General features: G+C 40.4%; 1 protein-coding gene across 3 annotated transcripts in view; it reads right to left on the reverse strand.

The window, feature by feature from the left end:
* The window catches only part of MAN1A1 (mannosidase alpha class 1A member 1), a 173,210-nt gene that overhangs the window by 114,952 nt on the left and 34,799 nt on the right, over positions 1–23,459 (reverse strand). For all 3 annotated transcript variants that reach the window (XM_025294777.3, XM_044924435.2, XM_025294776.3), the window contains exons 3-4: positions 13,065–13,161; positions 10,099–10,214 (exon numbers count right to left, since the gene is read on the reverse strand). In XM_025294777.3, coding sequence (XP_025150562.1) covers positions 10,099–10,214; positions 13,065–13,161 — 213 coding nt within the window. The remainder of the gene's footprint in view (positions 1–10,098; positions 10,215–13,064; positions 13,162–23,459) is intronic.

The raw sequence follows: 23,459 nt of genomic DNA on the forward strand, positions 1-23,459 counted from the left end.
TTAAATGTTGTGCTAGTTTCTTCTGTACAACATCATGAATCAGCTACATGTATCCACATATCCATCCCCCTCCCTCTTGAGCCTTCCTCCCATCTCCCGACCCCATCCCACCCCTCCACATCATCACAGAGCATCAAGCTGAGCTCCCTGTGCTATACAGAAGCTTGTGTTTATTTTAAATGAGATTAAATTCCTTAAATCTTTAAGTCAGGTCGCATTTCAAGAATATGCCCTACGTATCCTATGGTGTCTAGTACACAGTGAATGTACACATATGAGTGCCAGTTTGAGAAGTAGATCCAGTCTTTGTTTAAACTGCATGCACAATGGATGAGAAAGGGGAAGGTGGACATTTTCGGCTTAAAGCCTACCCACAAAACTATGTGGGCCGGAAAAACTGCTCTTTCACTTTGACTTTCCTCTACCAATAGCTGTTGAATCAAAGAACACACGTAACCAGAATCACACATAAATTAAATAAAATATGTAGTATAATTAAGTTTGCAACTAAAATCAAGAGGTAAAATCATGCAAAAACTAGGCTTCCCTACTAAAGTCTCATATTGCCCAGGGTGTCTTAGACTGGTAATTTCCACATTAAGTTAACCCCTTTCCTTAGTATTGCTGTCCTCTGGCATACTAAGTATGTGTATATGTGCTTGCTATATACAAATGTATATACAGGGAAAGTCACTCAGTCGTGTATGACTCTATGCAACCCCATGGACTATACAGTCCATGTAATTCTCTAGGCCAGAATACTGGAGTGGGTAGCCTTTCCCTTCTCCAGGGGGTCTTCCCAACCCAGGGATCGAACCCAGGTCTCCCGCATTGCAGGCGGATTCTTTACCAGCTGAGCTACAAGGGAAGCCCTGCAGCTTAAGAGAAAGATAAAAAACATCTGACACTTGCAGCCTATTTTCTCCGTTTGGGGGCCGCTAGCCTTCCTGCCTATTATCCTTTCATTCTCCTGTTTCTTTTACGAGAATTATGTTGCCAAGGGCAAGGGGTTTTGTTCTTGTTCCGTAACTGCTTCTGTGCTGATAAGGGGTGTCGTACCTAAATTGGTGAGGCAACATATTCTCCTAACCCTCATATTCAGGGTCTCTGATCCACATATATATATCAACCTCCTTCTATGAGACAGGATGGTATTTTAAATAACTCAAAGAAATTTATTAGGTTGCATTTTTATAAGCAACTTATTCACTTTTTTTTTTTTGCTTTTATTTATTTATTTTTTTTTAAATTTTATTTTATTTTTAAACTTTACATAACTGTATTAGTTTTGCCAAATGTCAGAATGAATCCGCCACAGGTATACATGTGTTCCCCATCCTGAACCCTCCTCCCTCCTCCCTCCCCATTCCATCTCTCTGGGTCGTCCCAGTGCACCAGCCCCAAGCATCCAGTATTGTGCATCGAACCTGGACTGGCAACTCGTTTCATACATGATGTTTTACATGTTTCAATGCCATTCTCCCAAATCTTCCCACCCTCTCCCTCTCTCACAGAGTCCATAAGACTGTTCTATACATCAGTGTCTCTTTTGCTGTCTCGTACACAGGGTTATTGTTACCATCTTTCTAAATTCCATATATATGCATTAGTATACTGTATTGGTGTTTTTCTTTCTGGCTTACTTCACTTTGTATAATAGGCTCCAGTTTCATCCACCTCATTAGAACTGATTCAAATGTATTCTTTTTAATGGCTGAATAATACTCCATTGTGTATATGTACCACAGCTTTCTTATCCATTCATCTGCTGATGGACATCTAGGTTATTCACTTATTCATTTTTATAAGCAAATTATAAGATGATAGATTTTAGTAAGTGAAATAACAGGCTTGACTATTTGAATAACAAATTAAGGTTGTAGAACAGATTCAGCCATGGATTTTGATTGAGGAGTTATAGAGGCACAAACTTTCCTTGATAGATATATTGCTCCTTTGCACCTTCAGGCTTTAAGATAATATTTAGAATCAAACCTGCATCAAGTTTAAGGAACTCTCCTTAATTCTTAACTTATGTTCCATATAGCAGGACAGACTGGATTGCTTTAAACTGAAAAACACTTCTTAGAAAATAATTTTTATTTCCGGAAATATCTTAATTTTAAATATCTTAATCCTATTCTCTATTCCAATTGTTAGAGGTTTTTTTAGACTAATTCTCTGAGCCCTAACATCAGAGAATACTTCTCTGCTAGCTATTCCTCTAAACTTCCTGTCAGTTTTCTACTCAATGAACTGTAAGTAAGGAACAAGCAAGTATTAATAACAGCTGCCCCAATACAAACCAATGCCATAACTGTTTAATAACAACTGCCCCACTACTAACATGTGCTAACCTAGACAGCATATTAAAAAGCAGAGACATCATTTTGCTGACACATTTCCATAAAATCAAAACCATGGTTTTTCCAGTAGTCATGTATGGATGTGAGAGCTGAGAAGGCTCCCAGAGCCCAAAAAGGCTGAGTGCTGAGAAATTGATGCTTTCGAACTGTGGTGTTAGAGAAGACTCTTGAGAGTCCTCTGGACAGAAAGGAGATTAAACCAGTCAATCCTAAAGGAAATTAACCCTGAATATTTGTTGGAAGCACAGGTGCTGAAGCTCCAGTACTTTGGCCACCTGATGCGAAGAGCTAACTCATTGGAAAAGTTGCTGATGCTGGAAAATATTGAGTAGAGGAGGAGAAGGGGGCAACAAAGGAGAGATGGTTGGATGGCATCACCGACTCAGTGGGCTTGAGTTTGAACAAACTCACAAAGATAGTGAAGGACAGAGAAGCCTGGCATGCTGCAGTCCATGGGGTCACAAAGAGTCAGACAGACTGAGCAACTGAACAGCTATGCTTTATTTTACTGAGACCCAGTGGAAACAGCATTAGACTTTTCAAGACAGGCAACTACCCATAAGCTTTGTCTATGTTTAGGCTCAGCATACACATTCATTTGTATGTGGTACTTCAAAGTGTGTGTTGTAGTAACATCTTGAGGATTACATCTCCTCTTAATAGATTAAATTACAATATTAAACAGTATAGCTTAGTATAATATATGTCTGAGCAGCTTTTAACTTCATGTTTAAGTAACATGATAGACCTCTTAAGATGAACAAAGTACAGTTCTTTGGGCAACAAAGATAGGCAAATCATCTTCTTCTCTCTGTTAATAGGTTAGTTTTACCAAGCAGGTCCAGAAAGGCCCTCAAGCAGCAGTCCACTCTATCCCTGATTACTGACAAGAGGGATCATAGCTCAGTATCCTTATAGCCAAAACCGAAATCATCTCCTTTGGCAGACAGTGATTAGCATTCAGAGAGAAAACACTGAACAGCTCCATTTGACAGGATAATTAACTCAGTTATCTACACCATCAGGACATTAAGCCTGCTCAAAAACAGAGCTTTTATAAAAGCAATACTAAGGCAAAGGTCACTTCTCCTATACTCCATGGTATGGAGCTCTGGACCTAAGCCAAGAACTCATTCAGGCACTTGAAGAGATCCCAATTTGCTTCTTGAGGTCAATTTACAACCTTCAGATAGAGAACCCTACAGCTTATTTTCTAAAAGTAGGATGGCATTCCAATTGGGTAAGAGAATAATCTGGATCTTTAAAAAATACAGTCATTGTTGCTACCAATACCTCTGTTATCTAAAACATATGGTGTTCATTACAATTAAAAAGCACAATTCAAATGCTTGCCAAAGATCAGTCTCACTGTGTTGCTAGTTAGAGTCTGGAACAAGCTAATCATTAGCCTTTGTCATTCTCAAAGCTCATCCTCTCATACAGAGATATCACTTTACCTCAATGCAGAAAAAGGCTTTTTAATAATAATTTTAGTATAGCTTTGATTTTTACTGAGGGTTTAATATAAGAAATTGTTATCTGGAGTAAATGTCTATGACATAGAATTCATTATGAAAGTCAGTTTTCAATATTCCTCATGGAAGGATCTAGGTGATCAATACTTCTTTAAAGTCACAGTAGAGAGGAGGAAGGAGAAGGCAATGGCAACCCACTCTGGTACTCTTGCCTGGAAAATCCCATGGACAGAGGAGCCTGGTGGGCTGCATGCAGTCCATGGGGTCACTAAGAGTCGGACACGACTGAGTGACTTCACTTTCACTTTTCACTTTCATACACTGCAGAAGGAAATGGCAACCCACTCCAGTGTTCTTGCCTGGAGAATCCCAGGGACGGGGGAGCCTGGTGGGCTGCCGTCTGTGGGGTCGGACTCTGTCAGACTTAGCAACAGCAGAAAGGAGGAAGTTCAGAACTGAATTTGCAAAGTCCTAAATATGAAACTCCTGATCATTTGTTCTTAGGTTAATGATCTTCCTGTATCAGGAGCCGCCACAAACCTGTTCTGGAAGTAGGTTAGGTAAAAGCAAGCACATCAGTTGCACTTGAACTGCGGATCATTTCTAACTATTTAAAAATATGACACAGTGCAGCTACCCATGTTCCATGGGACCTTCTCTCCTAGCTGAGTCTAGCACAATTTGTCAGTAAGCAGGACAAGGTAACAACACATCATTTCATTAATCTTTAGTGAATACCTATGGAATGATATATCCTAATGAGTACTGAGATATCAAGATTACATGCCTACTTTTGAGGGACTCAAATTCTTTGGCTGCCTATGTATTTCTCAACTCTTGGCATTTCCTTTCCACTAAAAACAGGGTCACTGGGTTAGGCAGATCTTATTAACAAGCACAGCTCTTATCTGATGTATGATTTGGGGCAGATTAGTTACCGCTTCATCTATAAAAATAGGGAAAACACCACTTACCCCCTGTAATGTGTCACAAAGACTAATCAGGTAATCTATGAAAAAAATCACCTAGCATTAACACCCGGAGAAGGCAATGGCACCCCACTCCAGTACTCTTGCCTGGAAAATCCCATGGATGGAGGAGGCTGGTAGGCTGCAGTCCATGGGGTCGCTGAGGGTTGGACCCGACTGAGCGACTTCACTTTCACTTTTCACTTTCATGTATTGGAGAAGGAAATGGCAACCCACTCCAGTGTTCTTGCCTGGAGAATCCCAGGGATGGGGGGGGGCCTTGTGGGCTGCCATCTCTGGGGTCGCACAGAGTCGGACACGACTGAAGCGACTTAGCAGCAGCAGCAGCATTAATACTCTGTACGTCTCAGTACTCTTTAAATAGTAATTTCCTTTGTCCTTTCTTCATTTCCTAAAAAACCTGGCCTGAACTAGGTAATTTGACTATTATTCCTGCTAGACTATAAGCTTCATTAGGGTAAGAACTTGACAATTAAAAGGTAATTACTATAGCTATATTTAAAATGGATAACTAAAAAGAACCTACTGTATAGCACATGGAACTCTGTTCAATGTTATGTGGCAGCATGGATGGGAGGGGAGTTTCGGGAAGAATGTATACATGTATATGTAAGGCTGAATGCCTTTGGGGGTTCACCTGAAAATATCACAACATTGTTAATGAGCTATTCTCCAATACAAACTAAAAAGTTTAAAAAAGGTAATTAGTAATAATTAATACATGCATGAATTAATGAATGAGTAATGAGTAGCCAAGGATCTGCTTTGGATTCCTTGTCTTAGGATTACTTTGAACTAAAACCAGAAAACTCAGCCACCAGAGTCTACCCTTACCGTTTTCTGCCCAGACCTACGTGCCTTTAGAGAATTGGAATAAATACAAAGCTCTACCTGAAGCCCCTGCTCCTACAGATTATCTCAGTGATTTAAGTCAGTTGTTACAGCCATTTGTACTTTGTACTACCAAGTATTCAAATTCAATCAACTTGCTATGCCTTAATTAAAAGAAAATGAGTTTTGGTTAACGACAGTATAAACCAATAAAAAAACATGTACTTTATACCTGTAAGTGATGCAAATCGAATATTTCACATATAAACAAATTTATTCTTGACTGTAAGATTTGTTTATACTCAGGACCACCACAAGATAAAACAACTCTCAACAACAGTGATTCTATTTCAGTTTCATTCTTATTTTTCCCTTGCAATAAATTTGGATGCATTAACTTTTTTTTTGCATTACCTTTATACTGTCAATTAAAATACCTTATCAGGAAAAAGCGTTAATTTGAAAACAAGCAATAATTTATTCAGGCTGGAATGACACTATACGTTATCCATAAAAATAAGTTTTCTGTCTCTGTTTAAGCTTTTCCAATTTCTCCTTTCTTTACATTAATGGAACAATGTTTTCAGCATTTTCAGAAAGAAAACTATAATTGATGACACAATTGTCAGAATCTCTGGGTAGAACGACTGAATACAGGAAAGATTCTTTTATGGGACATAATAAAACCAACTAGAAGACTGTAAGCTGAAGCACTTTAAATCAATACAGTTGTCCTGAATTTATATGTGTTATTAATTTTAATATGGGAAGTATTATCATTTGGATATTACTGATAAACTTATATATTTTTAAAGAAAAATATAGCAATACACAAAGTTGTTGTTCAGTTGCTCAGTTGTGTCCAACTCTTTGCAACCCCATGGATTGAATACTCAAAGAGAGAACTGCAAAAAATACGTTTCAAGACCTCTCACATTAGGAACAGTAAAATAAACTGAAATTTGAGACCTGTGACTATGGTTTTTAAAAGTATATTTTGAAGGGTATAGCCCAAGATTATCAATAACAGTTCTAAAATTATATTTTATATAAAAGTCTGTGAAGTCACTGAAGAAAATCTTACAGAAATACAAAAATAAAATTTTAAAGAAACAAAGCACAGTATCTCAGGCATCATTCAACTGATAGTCTAATTCCTTTACCTGACAAGTAAAGAAGTCAAAGAATTTGCTCTTCATAAGTTCTAAATAGCCTGATATCCCCTATTAGATTCCCTTTGCCTCCTCACAGGCTCCTATGGTCCATGAAACACATTCATGTCACCTGGTTGTGGTCTGAGGCCAGCCAACTGCCTTCAGTTACTTTGACTATTACTGTGCGAGGCTTTTGTGCTTCATCCTTTTAAATAAATGATTCCAGAGTTTCTCAGACTGCCACTGGACATGAAAAGCAAGGAACTGCTGCAGTGTTCGGGGAAGCTTTGGGGCAGCAACGGCGTAAGTGCCAAACAAGGGACCTGGACACTCTTTAGGCCTATGTCACTAAAGTCTACTCTCCTGTCTTCCATCATTAGACTCTGGAAGAATCTAGGTCTCATTCTCCTCCTTTTCTGGAAGAGAGGATGGGGAGGGAATACATTCTCCATTCTCTCCTCCATATATAGCTGAAGACATTCCATAGTTCTTTGCCGGTAGGTAGTTGAGTTTACTCAAAAATAACGTGGCAGGGCAAAAGTACTACTAAGAAAGAACTGCTATTGTTCAGTCGCTAAGTTGTATCCGACTCTTGGCAACACCATGTACTGAAGCACAACAGGCTTCCCTGTCCTTCACCATCTCCTGGAGTTTGCTCCAACTCATGTCCATTGAGTCAGTGATGCCATAGAACCATCTAATCCTCTGTCACCCCCTTCTCCTCCTGCCCTCAATCTTTCCCAGCATCAGGGTCTTTTCCAATGAGTCAACTCTTAGCATCAGGTGGCCACAGTATTGGAGCTTTAGCATCAGTCCTTCCAATGATTATTCAGGGTTGATGTCCTTAAGGATTCATTGATTTGATCTCCTTGCTGTCCAAGGGACTCTCAAGAGTCTTCTCCAGCACCACAGTTTGAAAGCATCAATTTTTTGGTGCTCAGCCTTCTTTGTGGTCCAACTTTTACATTCATATAGGACTACTGGAAAAATCCTCAGAAAGAAACCTTTTGGTTTATTGCCTTAATTTTTCACACTCAGGTCTATTGGTTATATCTGAGCTACCACAGGTCATATCCAACCAAAAAGCCATAGAACCTTACAAAATCACTCAATCCTTGAGCCTGTTTTTTCTTATTTAAAATAAAAAGACAGAACACGTCAATTTCCAAGGTCCCTTTATGTTGGAATACTGTGTCTTTTATATTCTAAATTCAGTTATAGGCAGACTAAACACAGACTCGTCTGATTCTTCAACTCAGTGATTTCCAAAGTGGGGTATTTATGGCAATTAATTAGAGGAATAGGAATATGTTTTTAATTCAAAAGAGGTAGGAAAAGGACTCAGTGTTATGCTGCCTTTAATACTCTGGATGGTGCTGGTGAGAAGAGCTCCACAATACAGAGGAGTCAGCAGGGAGATAAAACTTTCTCTGTCCATTCTCAACATACAGCATGGTACTTGTGCCTAGTTATGGGGATTTACAGATATTAGCAAATGCTTAGCAGACAGAAAGAGGCTTACAAGAATTTCTGCAAAGTAATCTCAGATTAAAAATAATACAGTGAAATAAGTCAAATACCACATGATATCATTTATATGTGGAATCTAAAAAAATGATACAAATGAACTTATGAATCAGAAACAGACTCACAGACATAGAAAACAAACTTCTGGTTATCAAAGGAGCAAGGGGGAGGGATAAACTAGGAATTTGGGATTAAGAGACACATACTACTGTATATAAAATAAACAAGGACCAACTGTATAGCTCAGGGAACTCTATTTAGTATTTTGTAATAAACTATAATGGAAAAGAATCTGGAAAAAAGTATGTGTGTGGGTATGTGTATGTAACTCAACTTAAAAAAATACCAATGATGCAAACATTAAGTGAATGACTAAAAATCACCAGGGCCAACTGTTCCTGTTCTGAAAACAAGTTCTTTGTTAATCTCATTACGAGGGTAAAGCAATGACTGTGGAATTAGATTTGCTCTGACAAGACGTAGTCCCAAACTATCATGAAATGTTCACTACCCATAATTATGAACCTTTTCCTTGATGTACAGTGGGTACTGAGGTTTATTAAAAATGATAGTATGTGTACAAAATTTTAAAAATATTTCATATAGAAATTGGTAAAAGTTTATATTGGGAATTCCCTGGCCATCCAGTGACTAGGACTCTGTGCATCCACTGCAGTGAGCACAGGTTTGATCCCTGGTCTGGGTACTAAGATCCTGCAAGCCCCGTGATACAGCCAAAAAAATAGTTTATACTGATAAGGGTCTACAATCAGCAAAGTTTAAAACCTTATTTATGGGAAAGTGGATGCAGCTGCTGCTGGATGCATGTGGTGTGGTCAGATAAGCTACTTCACGGTGTTACTGACTCAGTATCCATTTTGTTCGGCCAAGTGGCTGGCAGGGGCTTTAAATCGACACTAGCCCCTCAGGTAAGAGTGTGCCCTTGATAATAGCCCCAGGGTCACAAGCAAATGTCAGTTCCTGGTAGGACTCTGTCTTGTGATCATGTTTCCCCCACCCCCAGGGCCCGCCCTCTGTGTGCCCTTCAGAAAAGACCTTACTGGAGCCTACTAAATTGGTTTGAATTGACCAATTCGGCCTTACCGTTGAACCCTGAAGCACTCGATCTACCGTCATAAGGCACGTGCCCCAGGTCCTGTCTGTCTGTCTATACTCTGCCTTGACCTCCCTGTGTGGCCCCTGGAGGTGAGTCATGTACCTTCTCAGGACCTGTTAAGTAATAAACTTCTCTATTTTAATTTCTCTTATGGTCTTTCACTGAGCCGCAGCTCACCACACAACACCCTGGGTTCTAGCTAACAAAGGTTCCTCTAACAAAACCGCAGTATTGCAGCACGGTGCAGTGCAGAAGACAAGGCTTTTGCGAGGCTCACAGCTCTGATGTACACCTATCTGTGTGGTCTAGATAAGCCCTGAGGCTCTGATTTCTAATCTGTAAAGGTGTGAAAATAATACTCATTTCTTGGGGTTGCTATGGGACTTGAACAAGAATACTTGGCACGTGTGGGTCTTAATAAATATTAATTTCTTCATTCTTACTCTTAATTTGCCCAAAAAAACACAAAGACATCTATTTGTGTAGTAAGGGAGGGAAAGTTAAGAATATAGTATGACACTATTTAAAATTGCATTATTTGTTTCTGCTAGGGTACAACACAATAATTTGCCCCACAGGAGAATTTATCCATGTTAACTGAGATTTAAGAACTGAATAGGCAGCTTTTCTTGAACTTACCACATTAAAATTTAGATTTTCTTCAACCCATGCTTGAGCCTCTTCAAATTCATCTTTCATATTCATAATAAAAAGTGTATCCAGGGCATCTACTATTGTTGCTCCTTGGATATTACCTGAAAATATCAGAAAAATATTTACTCAATAAACACCTTTGACAGATCCATATATCCACACTGAGCATACCTTGAAGAGGAAGTAATACTGAATTTATTAGTAAACAAGAATATTGAACACAGTCTAAAGTTCTTTCAGTGAAAGAAAATTTAAAAGTTGAATCAAACCAAACTAAAAATTATCATAGGCTATTGATTGGTACACTAATCTTTAAAGTCTTTTCTGAGTTGCAGAAAATAAATCTCTTAGAAATTTCATTTGTGATCACATTCTCTAGCAAGAAAAAAAAAAAGACCTGAAACCAAGGAGCAATACACATATTAATTTTAATGTAATTACATCAAAGTGCACCTGCACAAAACTGTTTTAATTATAATTAGATCTAAAATTGTTTAGTGATAGCTCTAAGAAACCATTACTCAAAAATGGAATTCAACCCCCTCTCTGCAGCTCTGACTGATCCTAGCCTCTCCTCCCATGCCGTAGCCAGGCCTGACTCTCATTTATTTCCTCTCAACTCCCTCAACAGGAAGACTTTACATTGCTCTTTCACTCATCACTTTCTATCTCCCATTGTAACTACATATATGCATCTCCTTTTAGTCTGTGAAATCCCTCAAAATAGAGAAGTCATGTCTTATTCACCTCCACATTCCATGCTAAAAGACTCGGTATGTTTTTAAGGCTTAACAATAAATTTAAAAATCGTCACTGTATTAACACAGAACTAAGCAATCTCGTCGATAAAGATTATGGCAAATTTACAACTAAATGATTTAATGGTATGAACAACTTTCATAGAGATAAAAGCAAAACTGGAATTTTTTTTTTTTTAAAAATCTATAGTAAGCAATAAAAAAATTAAGAACTCTGAGTCTGCATAAAGTGTCTGGGTTTCTCTATTTACCATCACCCATGCCGCTACCACTCCAGGTTTGATTCTCTTCACCTTTAAAGTGAGCTGCTGTGATGGACCAACCAGCCTTTTTCCCTACTCATCCAGTGCTCCCTAACTGTTCCTGCAATGTCTTTCTCCGTACCAGAGAGTCTACTGTTTTTCAGAACTTCCAATGATTATCTACTGAATCCACCCAGTCCAGTTCAGTTGCTCAGTTGTGTCTGAATCTTTGCGACCCCCATGGACTGCAGCATGCCAGACCTCCCTGTCCATCACTAACTCCCGGAGTTTACTCAAACTTGTGCCCATCGAGTCGGTGATGCCATCCAACCATCTCATCCTCTGTCGTCCCCTTCTCCCCTGCCTTCAATCTTTTCCAGCATCACGGTCTTTTCAAAATGAGTCAGTTCTTTGCCTCAGGTGGCCAAAGTATTGGAGTTTCAGCTTCAGCATCAGTCCTTTCAATGAATATTCAGGACTGATTTCCTTTAGGATGGTCTGGTTGTATCTCCTTGTAGTCCAAGGGGCTCTCAAGAGTCTTCTCCAGTTCAAAGAATCCACCCAGTCCTTTGGTAATTCACTATCTGTATATATGTCTTCTGCACTAGGTCATAAACTTTGCAAAGATTTGTGTTTATTAATAACAGTGCTGGAAAGGGAGCCAAACACATGGAAGGTCCTAAACAAATGGAAAAGTATAGTGGGGTGATTAGGAGCAGACTCTGACCTTAGCCAGTCACACGTGGGTTCAAGTACCAGTTCAGCCAGTTAGTAGGTGGCTAGCACTGGGCAAGCTGTTCTCTGTTTCATATTTCTCATCTATAAAATGCACGTAATAACAGGGATTAAATGAGAAGATGCACAAATGGCACTGTGGCACATAGGGTCAGCTGATACTGTTATTTGTTACAGAATGTGATCTATTTAACAGGGGGCTTCCCGGGTGGCGCTAGTGGTAAAGAACCTGCCTGCCAATGCAGGAGATGTGAGAGATGCAGGGCTGATCCCTGGGTCAGAAAGATCCCCTGGAGGAGGGCACGGCAACCCACTCCAGCATTTTTGCCTGGCGAATCCCATAGACAGAGAAGCCTGGTGGGCTACAAGTCCACAGGGTGGCAAAGAGTCAGACTCAACTGAAGTGACTTAGCACGCGCTAGATAACAGCTTCAGTTAAAAGACAGAACATCACCTTTTCCACGGTGATTTCAGAAGCATCAGACCAAGATTCACATCCTCCCCCGCCTTTCATCCTCTTACTTACAGACGAAATTGTGAGAACTGATGAGGAATGGAGTTCAGGGAGAAGGGTGCTAGGGAGCTCTGTGACCCAAGGAATCCATCTAACGCTTCTGTTCTTTAGCTTCTGCACCTCCATAATGTGAATGTTATTAATACGTGGAGAAGGTATTAATCACAGAAACAGGCTGTGAGGACCCAAAGCAATAAAATGATGCCAAAGTGGATAAATGGAAGTTCATGTAACAGACGACTCCATCCTCCCTTTCTCTCACAAGAGAAATTCAGAGCCAAAGCTGAGAGTCACTGAGACACAGTGAAGGTCACCACGGCTGGCTGCCTTGGCCAGCTTATTGATAAAGACACAGCTTTTATCTGACAGGAAGCAGTTAATGCAGCCAACAAATACTGCTCTGCTATGTACCACATGGGAGCTAAAAATCAGGATACTGTGCCCATATCCATTAAATAAGGATCTTTGGAAGTGTGCCCCAGGCATCAGTATTTTTTCAAGGGACGCAGGTGGTTCCAAAGTGCAGTCAGTGCTATGTCTGAAGGACACACTACGCACAACCCCTGCAGACAACTCCATCAGGTGTGCAAGTCTCCTAGCAACACAATCTGGAGGGTCACACAGACTTGCTCCACCACCCGCAAGTGCAGTCGATTGGAGAGAAGTTACTGTCAGGAATGAGCCAAAGCACATTCTACTCACCAAACAAACTGCTTGAATGGCCTCCTTTGGATACAGGCTTCAGTTCATTTTTACCCCACGCATAACGTTTATAATTTTTCCAAGCATGTTTCATCATCTGAGAAAAGAAATAAAAATGGGATTATAATTTGAATTTGAGATGTTTTTGCTTCAAGATAGATCATACATCGAAGATCTAAAGGTTAAAACACTAAAACTCACTGCTTAGTTAAAAGGATGATGATAATTAAAAGGGGACAATGATATGAATAAGCTGGAACACACACATAACATACAAATACACATCATCCCTTTATGTCTACAAATGGAGACTTTTTTAATCCATTTAATCTTATTTCATGTATTAATACATATCATTTTCAAAAGTCAATTCCCAGCAACAGATAGTTTATCATAAAAGGGTGAATCATTCTTAATAGATAAGTCTAAGTAGATAAATCATTCATCTATTTCATCCTCATAATGCATAAAATCTATAAGGATTGTATACTTCAAATTCCCCCTTTTCTTGCATAAAGTTCTTTGTACTTAGTATACAGACATCCAAAGTTATTACTTTAAACACTGATGTATTTTGACCAAGACTATATGGAGAAGTATTTTTAAATAAATATAGGAAATGAAAAAAACAAGCTAATTCTATATATTCCCAACCTAGATGTCTTGTACTAGGAATGTTTTTAAAGTTCAAAACTCTCTGCCATAAATTAGTTGTATACATTTTTCATTTTCAAATTTTATTAATTTTAACAAAACTAGTTTACTTACATATAATGAAAATCAATCAATTTTTCCTGGCTTAGAAACTAAGCTCTGACCTATTATGCTGGATATTAACTCTAGTAGAAAATGAATAATAGTCAAGGAAAGAAATTATTCTCTAAGAGCTTATAAAAACAGTTGTGTAACTATTATAGAATAGTCGTACAGATGTTTTTAATGACTCCAAGAATATACTGCACCTATTTTTGTATACATTTTTTTTAAAAGGGTTGAGGACTCCTCACCTGTCCAAAATTTATTCATGGCACTATCCCCAATCCGTTAGCAACAGTAACTAAAATATGAACATAATGGGGAAATATTCTAATCTGGCTCCGTATTTTAAAATATCTTTAAAAGCATCACTAAAGTCATACATACTATATATAGGCTGTTTATCACTAAAAATCTTCAGTGAGATCAGTACGATTTTATTAATAAGAAAGTCTTCCTATGCCCCCTCAAATAACAATGCACATCTGTCTTCAATCACTCTGTATCAGTATAGTATCTCCCTAACTCACCACTACTGTTAGTAATAACAGCTATCAAAAAATCTGTACTATCTGCTGGGTACTCCACTAAATGCTCTATGTTCAGTATTGTATTCAATTCTTGTTACCACTCTATGAATGATGTTGTATTGTCACTGTTTGGTAGATGAAAAAATTGAGACTTGGAGAAGTTACAACATAAACATGTTTACTCAGTCATGACATTTTTCCACAGCTGTGGAGCCTGGGTTCACCCCTGTCTTGGCCTGACTTCAAAGCCAATGGCATTAATCATACACTGCATAAACTTCCTTTGATGAGTCAGCAACAGACTCTTCCTATGATGAATCAGATTGTTGATCTTCTAACCATCAACAGAATGCGTATACAGTAGTGTTTTAGAGATTTTCCTCCTTATAAATTAATTTTGTTGAAAAGTATACTAGGTTTGAAGGGGAAATAACTTGATTTATAATGAGCACCGATTAGTCACACAATCATGGATGAGTCAGGCTTTCTTTATGTGAAAATTTGGGATAATTCCTCACAGGATGCATGTAAGGATTACATGAGCATGACCTGTGTGGTGGCACCCTGCGCACATGGTGAATAATCACACACCTACTGAATTTAAGCCTATATTGAGACCAATTAAACTCACATCACACAAATAGAAACCAATGAGCCTTTGAAAAGACGGGGTACGTGAACACTAGGTACAAAAACACCTTGAGATTACATCTCAGTTTGATTTGGTTTTCCCATTAAATGTACTGTATTTGGTAAACTCTTTATTCCTGTTTCAAAGACACTTTATAAATCCAAAAGCTTTTAGAATACACCTAATACAAGAACAGAAAAAAAAAAATGTTATGATGATTTGTTTCCACTCCAGGTCTGAATGGAAATCTGTGCCATGTACTACTAATGACTCACAGACAGCATAAAGCTTTCCTGTAGAAGACTGCTGTTTAGTCAAACATGTCATTTATACAATGCACCACTGGCATAGAACCTCACTGAGTTACTACTGTAGTATATATTAACTTTCCTTATCTTTTTTTCCCCAAGGGAAAATCAGACACTAATTGCTTATCTGCCTGTATTTCAAAAGCTGCTGTGACCCGTTTCTCAAAATGGGTTCCTCATCCCATGGGATTTTCTACGCGTTCAAGTTAGAAAAGAAAAAGAAAACAGTGTGGTCAAAGTGCCCTGTATGGAGCTCTAATATTGATTTCTCCAGGAATTTGTGAAATAAAGAGGAAGCGCCATCCTGTTAAAGGATTCCAGTGGTTGGTCACCTGGAGTGAAACCATGAGGGAGGTGGAAGGCAAGGAGAGAGAGACTGGGAAGCAGACAGAGGTGGTCAGTTATTTGCATGGTGCCCAGGGGAATTATGTCAGGTTTGTAGAGCTGCTACAGAATGGCAAACAATGCTGCTGAATGCTCAATGTTGATGAATTATCTTCCTCTCCTCCATGAGGCACGGCTCTTCTCCTGCTGAGACTGTTTACTTACTGCCCAGTGGTATGTCCTCATAGAAAAATCCTCTTGTTTATTGAGGAGGAATGTAGAAGAGCAGGTCACAGGTACAAGCATCTTAAAAAATGGGTTCATATCTGAGCTCTGCCATCACTGGTGTGACTCCAAGTGAGGCAATTAATCTGAGTCCACTTTCCACACCCATTAAGTGTAAACAAATAAACGTACCAGTCCAGTAGACAGCAAGGAGATCAAACCAGTCAACCTTAAAGGAAATCAACCCTGAGTACTCTTTGGAAGGACTAATGCTGAAGCTGAAGCTCCAGGATTTTGGTCACCTGATATGAACAGCTGACTTATTGGAAAAGTCCCTGATGCTGGGAACAATTGAGGGCAGGAGAAGAGGGTGTCAGAGGATGAGATGGCTGGACGGCATCACTGATGCAATGGACATGAACTTGGGCAACTTCCGGGAGATGGTGAAGGACAGGGAGGCCTGACGTGCTGCAGTCCACGGGGTTGCAAAGAGTCGGATACAACTGAGGGACTGAACAACAATAACCAGTTCAGAGACACTCACATTCCAGCTGTTCCAAAGGACATGGAGGGCTACATTTGGTTCAGCTGAGGACTAGTGGAGAAAGGGGGAGGGTGTTGAATCTACCACCCTGATAAGGTAGAAATTGATGGCCTTCGCTCTTAAATTTATATTTACAATCGATGCTTTGAACAAACTGATTTTAAAAGCCTGTCAGTAATTTCCACCAAACTTTGACATTACTTGTCACATGAAAGTAACTTCTGAAACGTCCAGATAAAAATCTCAACTGAAAACATTTTTAGGATCACTCTATCAGTCTTCTCTTTAATCTTTGGTGGAACAGGGACATGGCAGCAGGGAAACAAGATAAAAAGTAAACTTTAGGAAATCAAGTCACAGCTTGGCCAAACCCTGCTCATCCACTGGAAAACAATGTCTAGATTCGTGAACATAAGAATCTAGCCGCCCCTGCCTCTCACCTGGTGCAGCCCCACTCCCTATATTCCCCTGTGGCAAGAAGGCTGAGGACCAGAAGGAGCGCCAAGCCCCTGGGAGACCCTGTGCTGTGGATGCCGTCACAGGGAGCAAGGCAGGAGGGCTTCAGCTAGGGGAACTGGAGCCCTGTTGTCTAAGGGTCGGATCTCTCAGACTCTCTGTTTCTCACCTTTAAAAACAACAACCGAAGGAAACAAACGTCCCACTGCAGTGCAGGATGTTAACTGTGCAGGAGGATCGGGTTGTGCTAGGGCAGGGATCTATGGGAATACGCCATACTTTCCACTCAATTTTGCTGTGAACCTAAAGCTGCTCTAAAAATTACAGTCTACATGAAAAAATAAATGAATAGCATTATCTTCCTCACATCATGGTCAGGAGATCAGATCTGATAACATCTGGCTACAGGGAGACATCTGAAGAGTGTTCTTGGCTTTCATGCCCACCTCCACCTCACTGCCCCACCTGGTGCAGGAGTTTAAACAGAGATAAGAACAGCGCAAAGGAAAGCGGACATAGAGCTATGCACATAGTGGGGCAATTCAGGAGGAAGGAAATTCACAGGGGAGGGAGGAGGTCAATGTCACTGAGAGGTGACAGATGCAGAGCACGGTATGACCCGGCACTCACAGACACTGCAGGCCTAGAATCTACCACAATTACTGCATTTGGCACCCTGTTACCCTAAATGGAATCAGGATGCCGCCTAAGACAGTCCTGGGAAGATTCTCCCCTTAAGATGGCATACTGGGCAAGGTCCAAGTCCACCCACCTTCTATCTGTCCTCGCCCTGCACAGAGAAGAACCCTCCCAGACATAAGAGCTTCCAACTTTATCCCATATCATTACCCACTCATTCAGCACCTTGCTCAATTTATCTCTTTCCAAAACTGAAATACATCAGTTCTCTCTCCCTTTCCATCGGACAGTAAAGAATCTACCTGCAATGCAGGAGACCTGGGTTCGATCCCTGGGTCAGGAAGATCCCCTGGAGAAAGAAATGGCAACCCACTCCAGGATTCTTGCCTCAAGAATCCCCATGGACAGAGGAGCCTGGCAGGCTCCAGTCCATGGGGTAGCAAAGAGCTGGACATGACCGAGCGACTAACACTTGCTTTCTCCCTTTCCACAAGGCTGTTTGTGTGCCTGTGTTCAGCTGTATCCATCCGACTCTTTGTGACCCCGTGGACTGTAGCCCACTCCAAATTCAACACAGTCCTGTACTTCACCCAGCAGCCCCTGGAGAGAGGGATAGAACACATTCAGTTGGTTCTGGGTCCAGGGCCAGCTCCCTGGCTTGTGCCCTGCTCTGCTTTGGGCTCAGAAGAGGGATTGAAAATTCAAGGGCCAGACAGAAATAGAATGGCCAGGTTTAGGGCAACTGGAAATGATGGGGGAATTTAGCCAAACAAGAGTGAAGGCCCTGGCTAAAGCCATTTAAAGAAATACTCTTAAAAAAAAAATACTAAGCTTGCTTTCAAGGTTTGAGCTAGGTTTTCCAGGGGTCCAGAATAAAAACAGTATACAAGTGAAAGGGAAAAAATATCTGTGAGCCACAGATGGCCCACAGACCAGCGGTCTGCATTGCAACCTCTGGTTTAAGGGCACATGTCTAGACCTGACTGCTCTGTTCTCAGGCCTGTGGGCATGACACTTCCCTCCAGGCTGCCCCCCAAGCTCAGTGAGCAGTGCCTGGCCCACTTCCAGCCCAAGTTGCCTCAGTGCCTGCTCTTGACCGTTCAGGGCCTGTCAGGACATCGGTGCTGACTCTGCCTAGAATTAGTGAGTCCTCGAGACCTGAGATGTATAAAGCATTATGCACATGCCTCTCAGTAATCCTCTTCTTGCTGAATGAGTGGTAAGCTCCCATTTCAGAAAGCATTTGTAATTCTAAATCGTACACCGTTCTACACATACAAGTGCAGAAGCTGTAAAGAAGAAAGTGACTTAACTTTGTCCCACACCTACAAGGCACTGGGAGAGGAACCTGGTAATGCTTGGCCACACACTTAATCCTCCTTAATACCTCTGGGATCAGAGACGGCAATGGCACCCCACTCCAGTACTCTTGCCTGGAAAATCCCATGGACGGAGGAGCCTGGTGGGCTGCAGTCCATGGGGTCACTAAGAGTCAGACATGACTGAGAGACTTCACTTTCACTTTTCACTTTCACGCATTGGAGAAGGAAATGGCAATCCACTCCAGTGTTCTCGCCTGGAGAATCCCAGGGACGGGGGAACCTGGTGGGCTGCTGTCTATGGGGTCGCGCAGAGTTGGACACGACTGAAGCGACTTAGCAGCAGCAGCGGCAGCAATGCCTCTGGGGTACTATTAACCCCATTTTACAGAGTAGGAAGCAGAGACCCAGTATAGCACAGAGAAAGAGCAAGGTTGTGAAGCCTCCCATTCGGATTCTTTCCTCTGCATCACTTAGAATGCCATGACTTTTTGCTGCTTGCAAACTTTAAGACTGAGCTCCCCTGCTTCTCCAGGCACAGGGGGACCTGGGGCCCAAGGGACACGGCCAGGTGTCCCAGGCCAGGTGTCCCCCCTACTGGGGGCCCAAAGGGACACGGCCGGGTCTCGCAGCAGAAGGACACACACCAAACTGGACTTGTAAGCTGGCTCCAGGACGGGTCCTAGCAGCACCCGTTTTTCTATCTGCATTGTATCGTTCAACCCTCAGGACCTTCGTTCCCTCTGCTTCAGCTCTCTCTCCAGCTCTGCAGCCCAACTCTTCTCCTCCCACTGTGTAGGCTACTAAGGCGGACAAGATGGCTCTGCCTCCCTCTGACCCTGCCTGTCCCTGGATTTATGGAGAACTGTGAACTTGTCTTCATCACACTGAGCTGCCAACTGTGCTGACACCGGATTTCTTCAGCTGAAGTATTTCGTGAACTTCATCACCACCTCCAGGGCTAAAGGTGGCCACTCTCCTTTCCTCTTCTCCACTAGCCGACTTCTTCTTCCTTGTCCCGGTGTGTGCAATTAGTCACCAGGCACCCCAGGCTGCCTTATAACCAAGGAGTGGATAGATGTGTGATCATATTTTCTTCAGATTCAGAAGAGATTCCTGAATTCTCCCACAGCCAATTTAGTACTTTTTTTTAAGAAAGCAGGAGATACATAAAGGAGGAGTAATTATTAATGCTATTATTGTATGAACCTTAATGGGCTACTAAACATTAATTCCTCGAATTGAAACAGCAGTTATAGCAGCAATCTCTTCTGAAAAAGACTCAGAATGCCTGATAAAGTCAGTTTTAAAAAATGAGAAGTCCAGTTAATCACCACTTATAGAGGACAGATTGTCCTGTTTCTAAGAAGTATCTCATACCCTAAGAAAAACCCAGTTTTTCTATGTCTGGCTCAGAGAATTGGGTTATAAGCTATTTAATGGTTCTTTCTCTGTGACCAAATTCTGACACTCTTTTATAAAATGTCTGTGCTATTACCAAATGGAAGAGGGTAGAGGACACCCCTCTCAAGCCCCCCAAACGTGACTACAATATAAATATATAACTCTAAAATATTCAAAGAAATAGTAATTTCACATCTGAAAAGTTAGCTGTTAGAAAAACATTTGTTCATATATGACTATCTAGTACATTCCTTTTATGGGAAAGTATTTATTAGTGACAGCGTTTTCTTTACACAGAGAAGCTCTGGATCAGCCGAGGATCTATGACTTGCAGTTATTCCCTTCTCAAAAATATCTGTCTTGTGGTCAGTGACTGTGGTCTCTTCCCATAGAGTTCAAACATTCAGCATCAGAGTTCTTGGTTTTTCTTTGGTTGATTTTAAATTGATCTAAATCCGCTTTCATTAGATTATCCTTGCTAAGTAAGACCTCTGTGGTCAATGGGAGGCTAGCAAGTGGTCCTTCGCAGGCCAGGTGCCAAATGATCTTCCCCGTGCAGTTCCCAGGCAAAGGCCTAGTAGCGCTTCTCCACACCTGGGAACCATCCGTGCCTACAGAGCTTTTTAGCAGGCAAGAGAAAATGATACCCCCTGCTGGGATACCACGGACCTTCCTTTTATTCTACTGCTAAGTCACTTCAGTCGTGTCCGACTCTGTGCGACCCCATAGACGGCAGCCCACCAGGCTTCCCCGTCCCTGGGATTCACCAGGCAAGAACACTGGAGTGGGTTGCCATTTCCTTCTCCAATGCATCAAAGTGAAAAGTGAAAGTGAAATCGCTCAGTTGTGTCTGACCCTCAGCGACCCTATGGATTGCAGCCTACCAGGCTCCTCCGTCCATGGGATTTTCCAGGCAAGAGTACTGGAGTGGGGTGCCATTGCCTTCTCCGCCTTTTAATCTAAGAAGGTCTCAAAAACGTATCTCCACAGGAAACAAATCCTATTCTCAGTGAATCTCTTCTCTCAAAAGACATTTTTTTTTTTTTTAGTTTTAATATTTGTAATAAAATAAGCTTCCCTGGTGGCTCAGTAGTAAAGAACCCACCTGCCAATGCAGGAAATGTGGGTTCAATCCCTGGATTGGGAAGATCCCCTGGAGGAGGAAATGGCAACCGACTCTAGTACTCTTGCCTGGGAAATCCCATGGACAGAGGAGCCTGGAGAGCTGCAGTCCACGGTGCTGCAAAAGAGTCGGACACGACTCAGCAAGCAACTAAACAACAACGACAAAGCAAGTCCAAACATCCTTTTAGCTCATGTGTGTCACTCTATAGCTTCAAATTTTCACTCCATTTATCTTTCTGCAGGAGTGACACAATGTTTTAGAACAAATATGCTCTTTAAGGGATCTGTTCATAAGGTTTATCAAGTTCATGAAGACTAATAAACTTTTTATTGGTTCTTTTAATATCCCTTTTTTTAAATGCTACAAATACTATGAAGTTAGAATATAATGAGAAAGAATATATAAATAATGAAAAAAATAAGCAAAATTTTTCTGAAAATGAGCAAAAGTTAGAGATATCTGCCTTTTAAAATTTACATTCTTTTCTTCTTATTTTCTTAAGCAAGCAGAGTAGCCCAAGAGAGTCCTGTTCTGCTTCAGTTATCAAGAGGAGAGTTTCAGGACACAGCATTTCTTTTTTTTCTATGTATGTGTTTTTAATAGACAATTTTTTTAGAGCAGTTTTCGATTCACAGGAAAATTAAAAGGACAGTATAGATTTTCCATATACTCCCTACGCACACACTGTAGTAATACTAATAATATTATGTTTCTGAATGATACATTTGTTACATTAGTGAGCCTACACTGACACGTCACCATCACCCGAAGTCCACAGTTTACATTAAGGTTCACTCTGGTTATCGCACATTCTCTGAGTTTTGGCAAATGTATAGTGACTTTGTATCCATCATTATATATTACCGAATAGTTTCATTGACCCAAAAACCCTCTGGGCTCCACTGTTTTCCCCTCTCCTCCACCCCACCCTACAACCACTGATCTTTTTACTATCTCCATAGTTTTTCACTGTCCAGAATATTATATAGTTGAAATCATACAGGTCAATCTTTCAGACTGACTTCTTTCACTTGGTAAATATATACTTAAGGTTCCTCTATGCCTGAATTTTTATGACTTAGTACCTCGTCTTTTTTTTTTTAATTTAAATATACTTTAAAATTTTTATAATGTTATGTTATTTCAGCCATACAACACAAATCAGCCTTAATTATACATACATCCCTTCCCGCTCCAGCCTCCCTCCCCTCCCTGTCACCCCATCCCTCCCAGTGAATAATACTCCAGTTGTCTGCATGTATCAGTTTATCCATTCACCTTCTGAAGGACATCTTGGTGGCTTCCAAGTTTTGGCAATTATGAATAAAGCTGTTATCAGTAGGAGAATTGCAGGGCACAACTGTTCCCTTTTCAAATTAAAACTAGAAATCACTATCTTAACTAAAGGATTATAAATTATTGATATAATTTTGTAAGTTATTACTTCTTGAAGGTAGAATTCACACTATATTGTTTATAAAATGTCACATATTATAGGGAAAATTTTTTTTTAATTTCTGAAATAATTACCCTTAAGACCGTCCATTGTTAATAAATAGTTGGGATACTCTTTGTCATTTGAGATTCTATAATATTATGAAAGTAATTTTTGTATACTGTAGATAACCATTTTAAACATTAGTATCTAGTATACCAATAAAAATGTTCTAGAAAAGGTACTATTTAAAAAACTACCTATGAAATGTCAGCTATATATATTAAATATCAAAAATGCTCGTTCTTAAGTATAATCTTGGAGTAGCAGCTAGTGCTTCTGTAAGATGTAAAATTCATAATTGATGTGTCACAAAAAGGTATTTTCTTATCATCCTTAATAATAGAAAGGGCCAGCATTCATTGAACACCTATATGTCAGGAAATATGTGAAACATTTACATATTCTCTCAGTCCTTCACAACAATCCTACAAGGAAAGTAGTCTCTCCACTGAGAGTCCCATCAACATAGATAAAGAAATCAAGTGGTTAAGTAATTTTTCCAAGGTCAGCCCTCTATCAGGGTGGAGGCTCTGAATTCAGGCTGACTCTGAAGCCTGTACCGTGTCCTGAGTTAAACATGTGACCCATGAAATCTGGGGAATATGCCTTACAAATAAGTTTCCAAACAAACTGTT

Source organism: Bubalus bubalis, chromosome 10 (assembly GCF_019923935.1).
Source record: "Bubalus bubalis isolate 160015118507 breed Murrah chromosome 10, NDDB_SH_1, whole genome shotgun sequence".
In the NCBI taxonomy this organism is placed as follows: domain Eukaryota; kingdom Metazoa; phylum Chordata; class Mammalia; order Artiodactyla; family Bovidae; genus Bubalus; species Bubalus bubalis.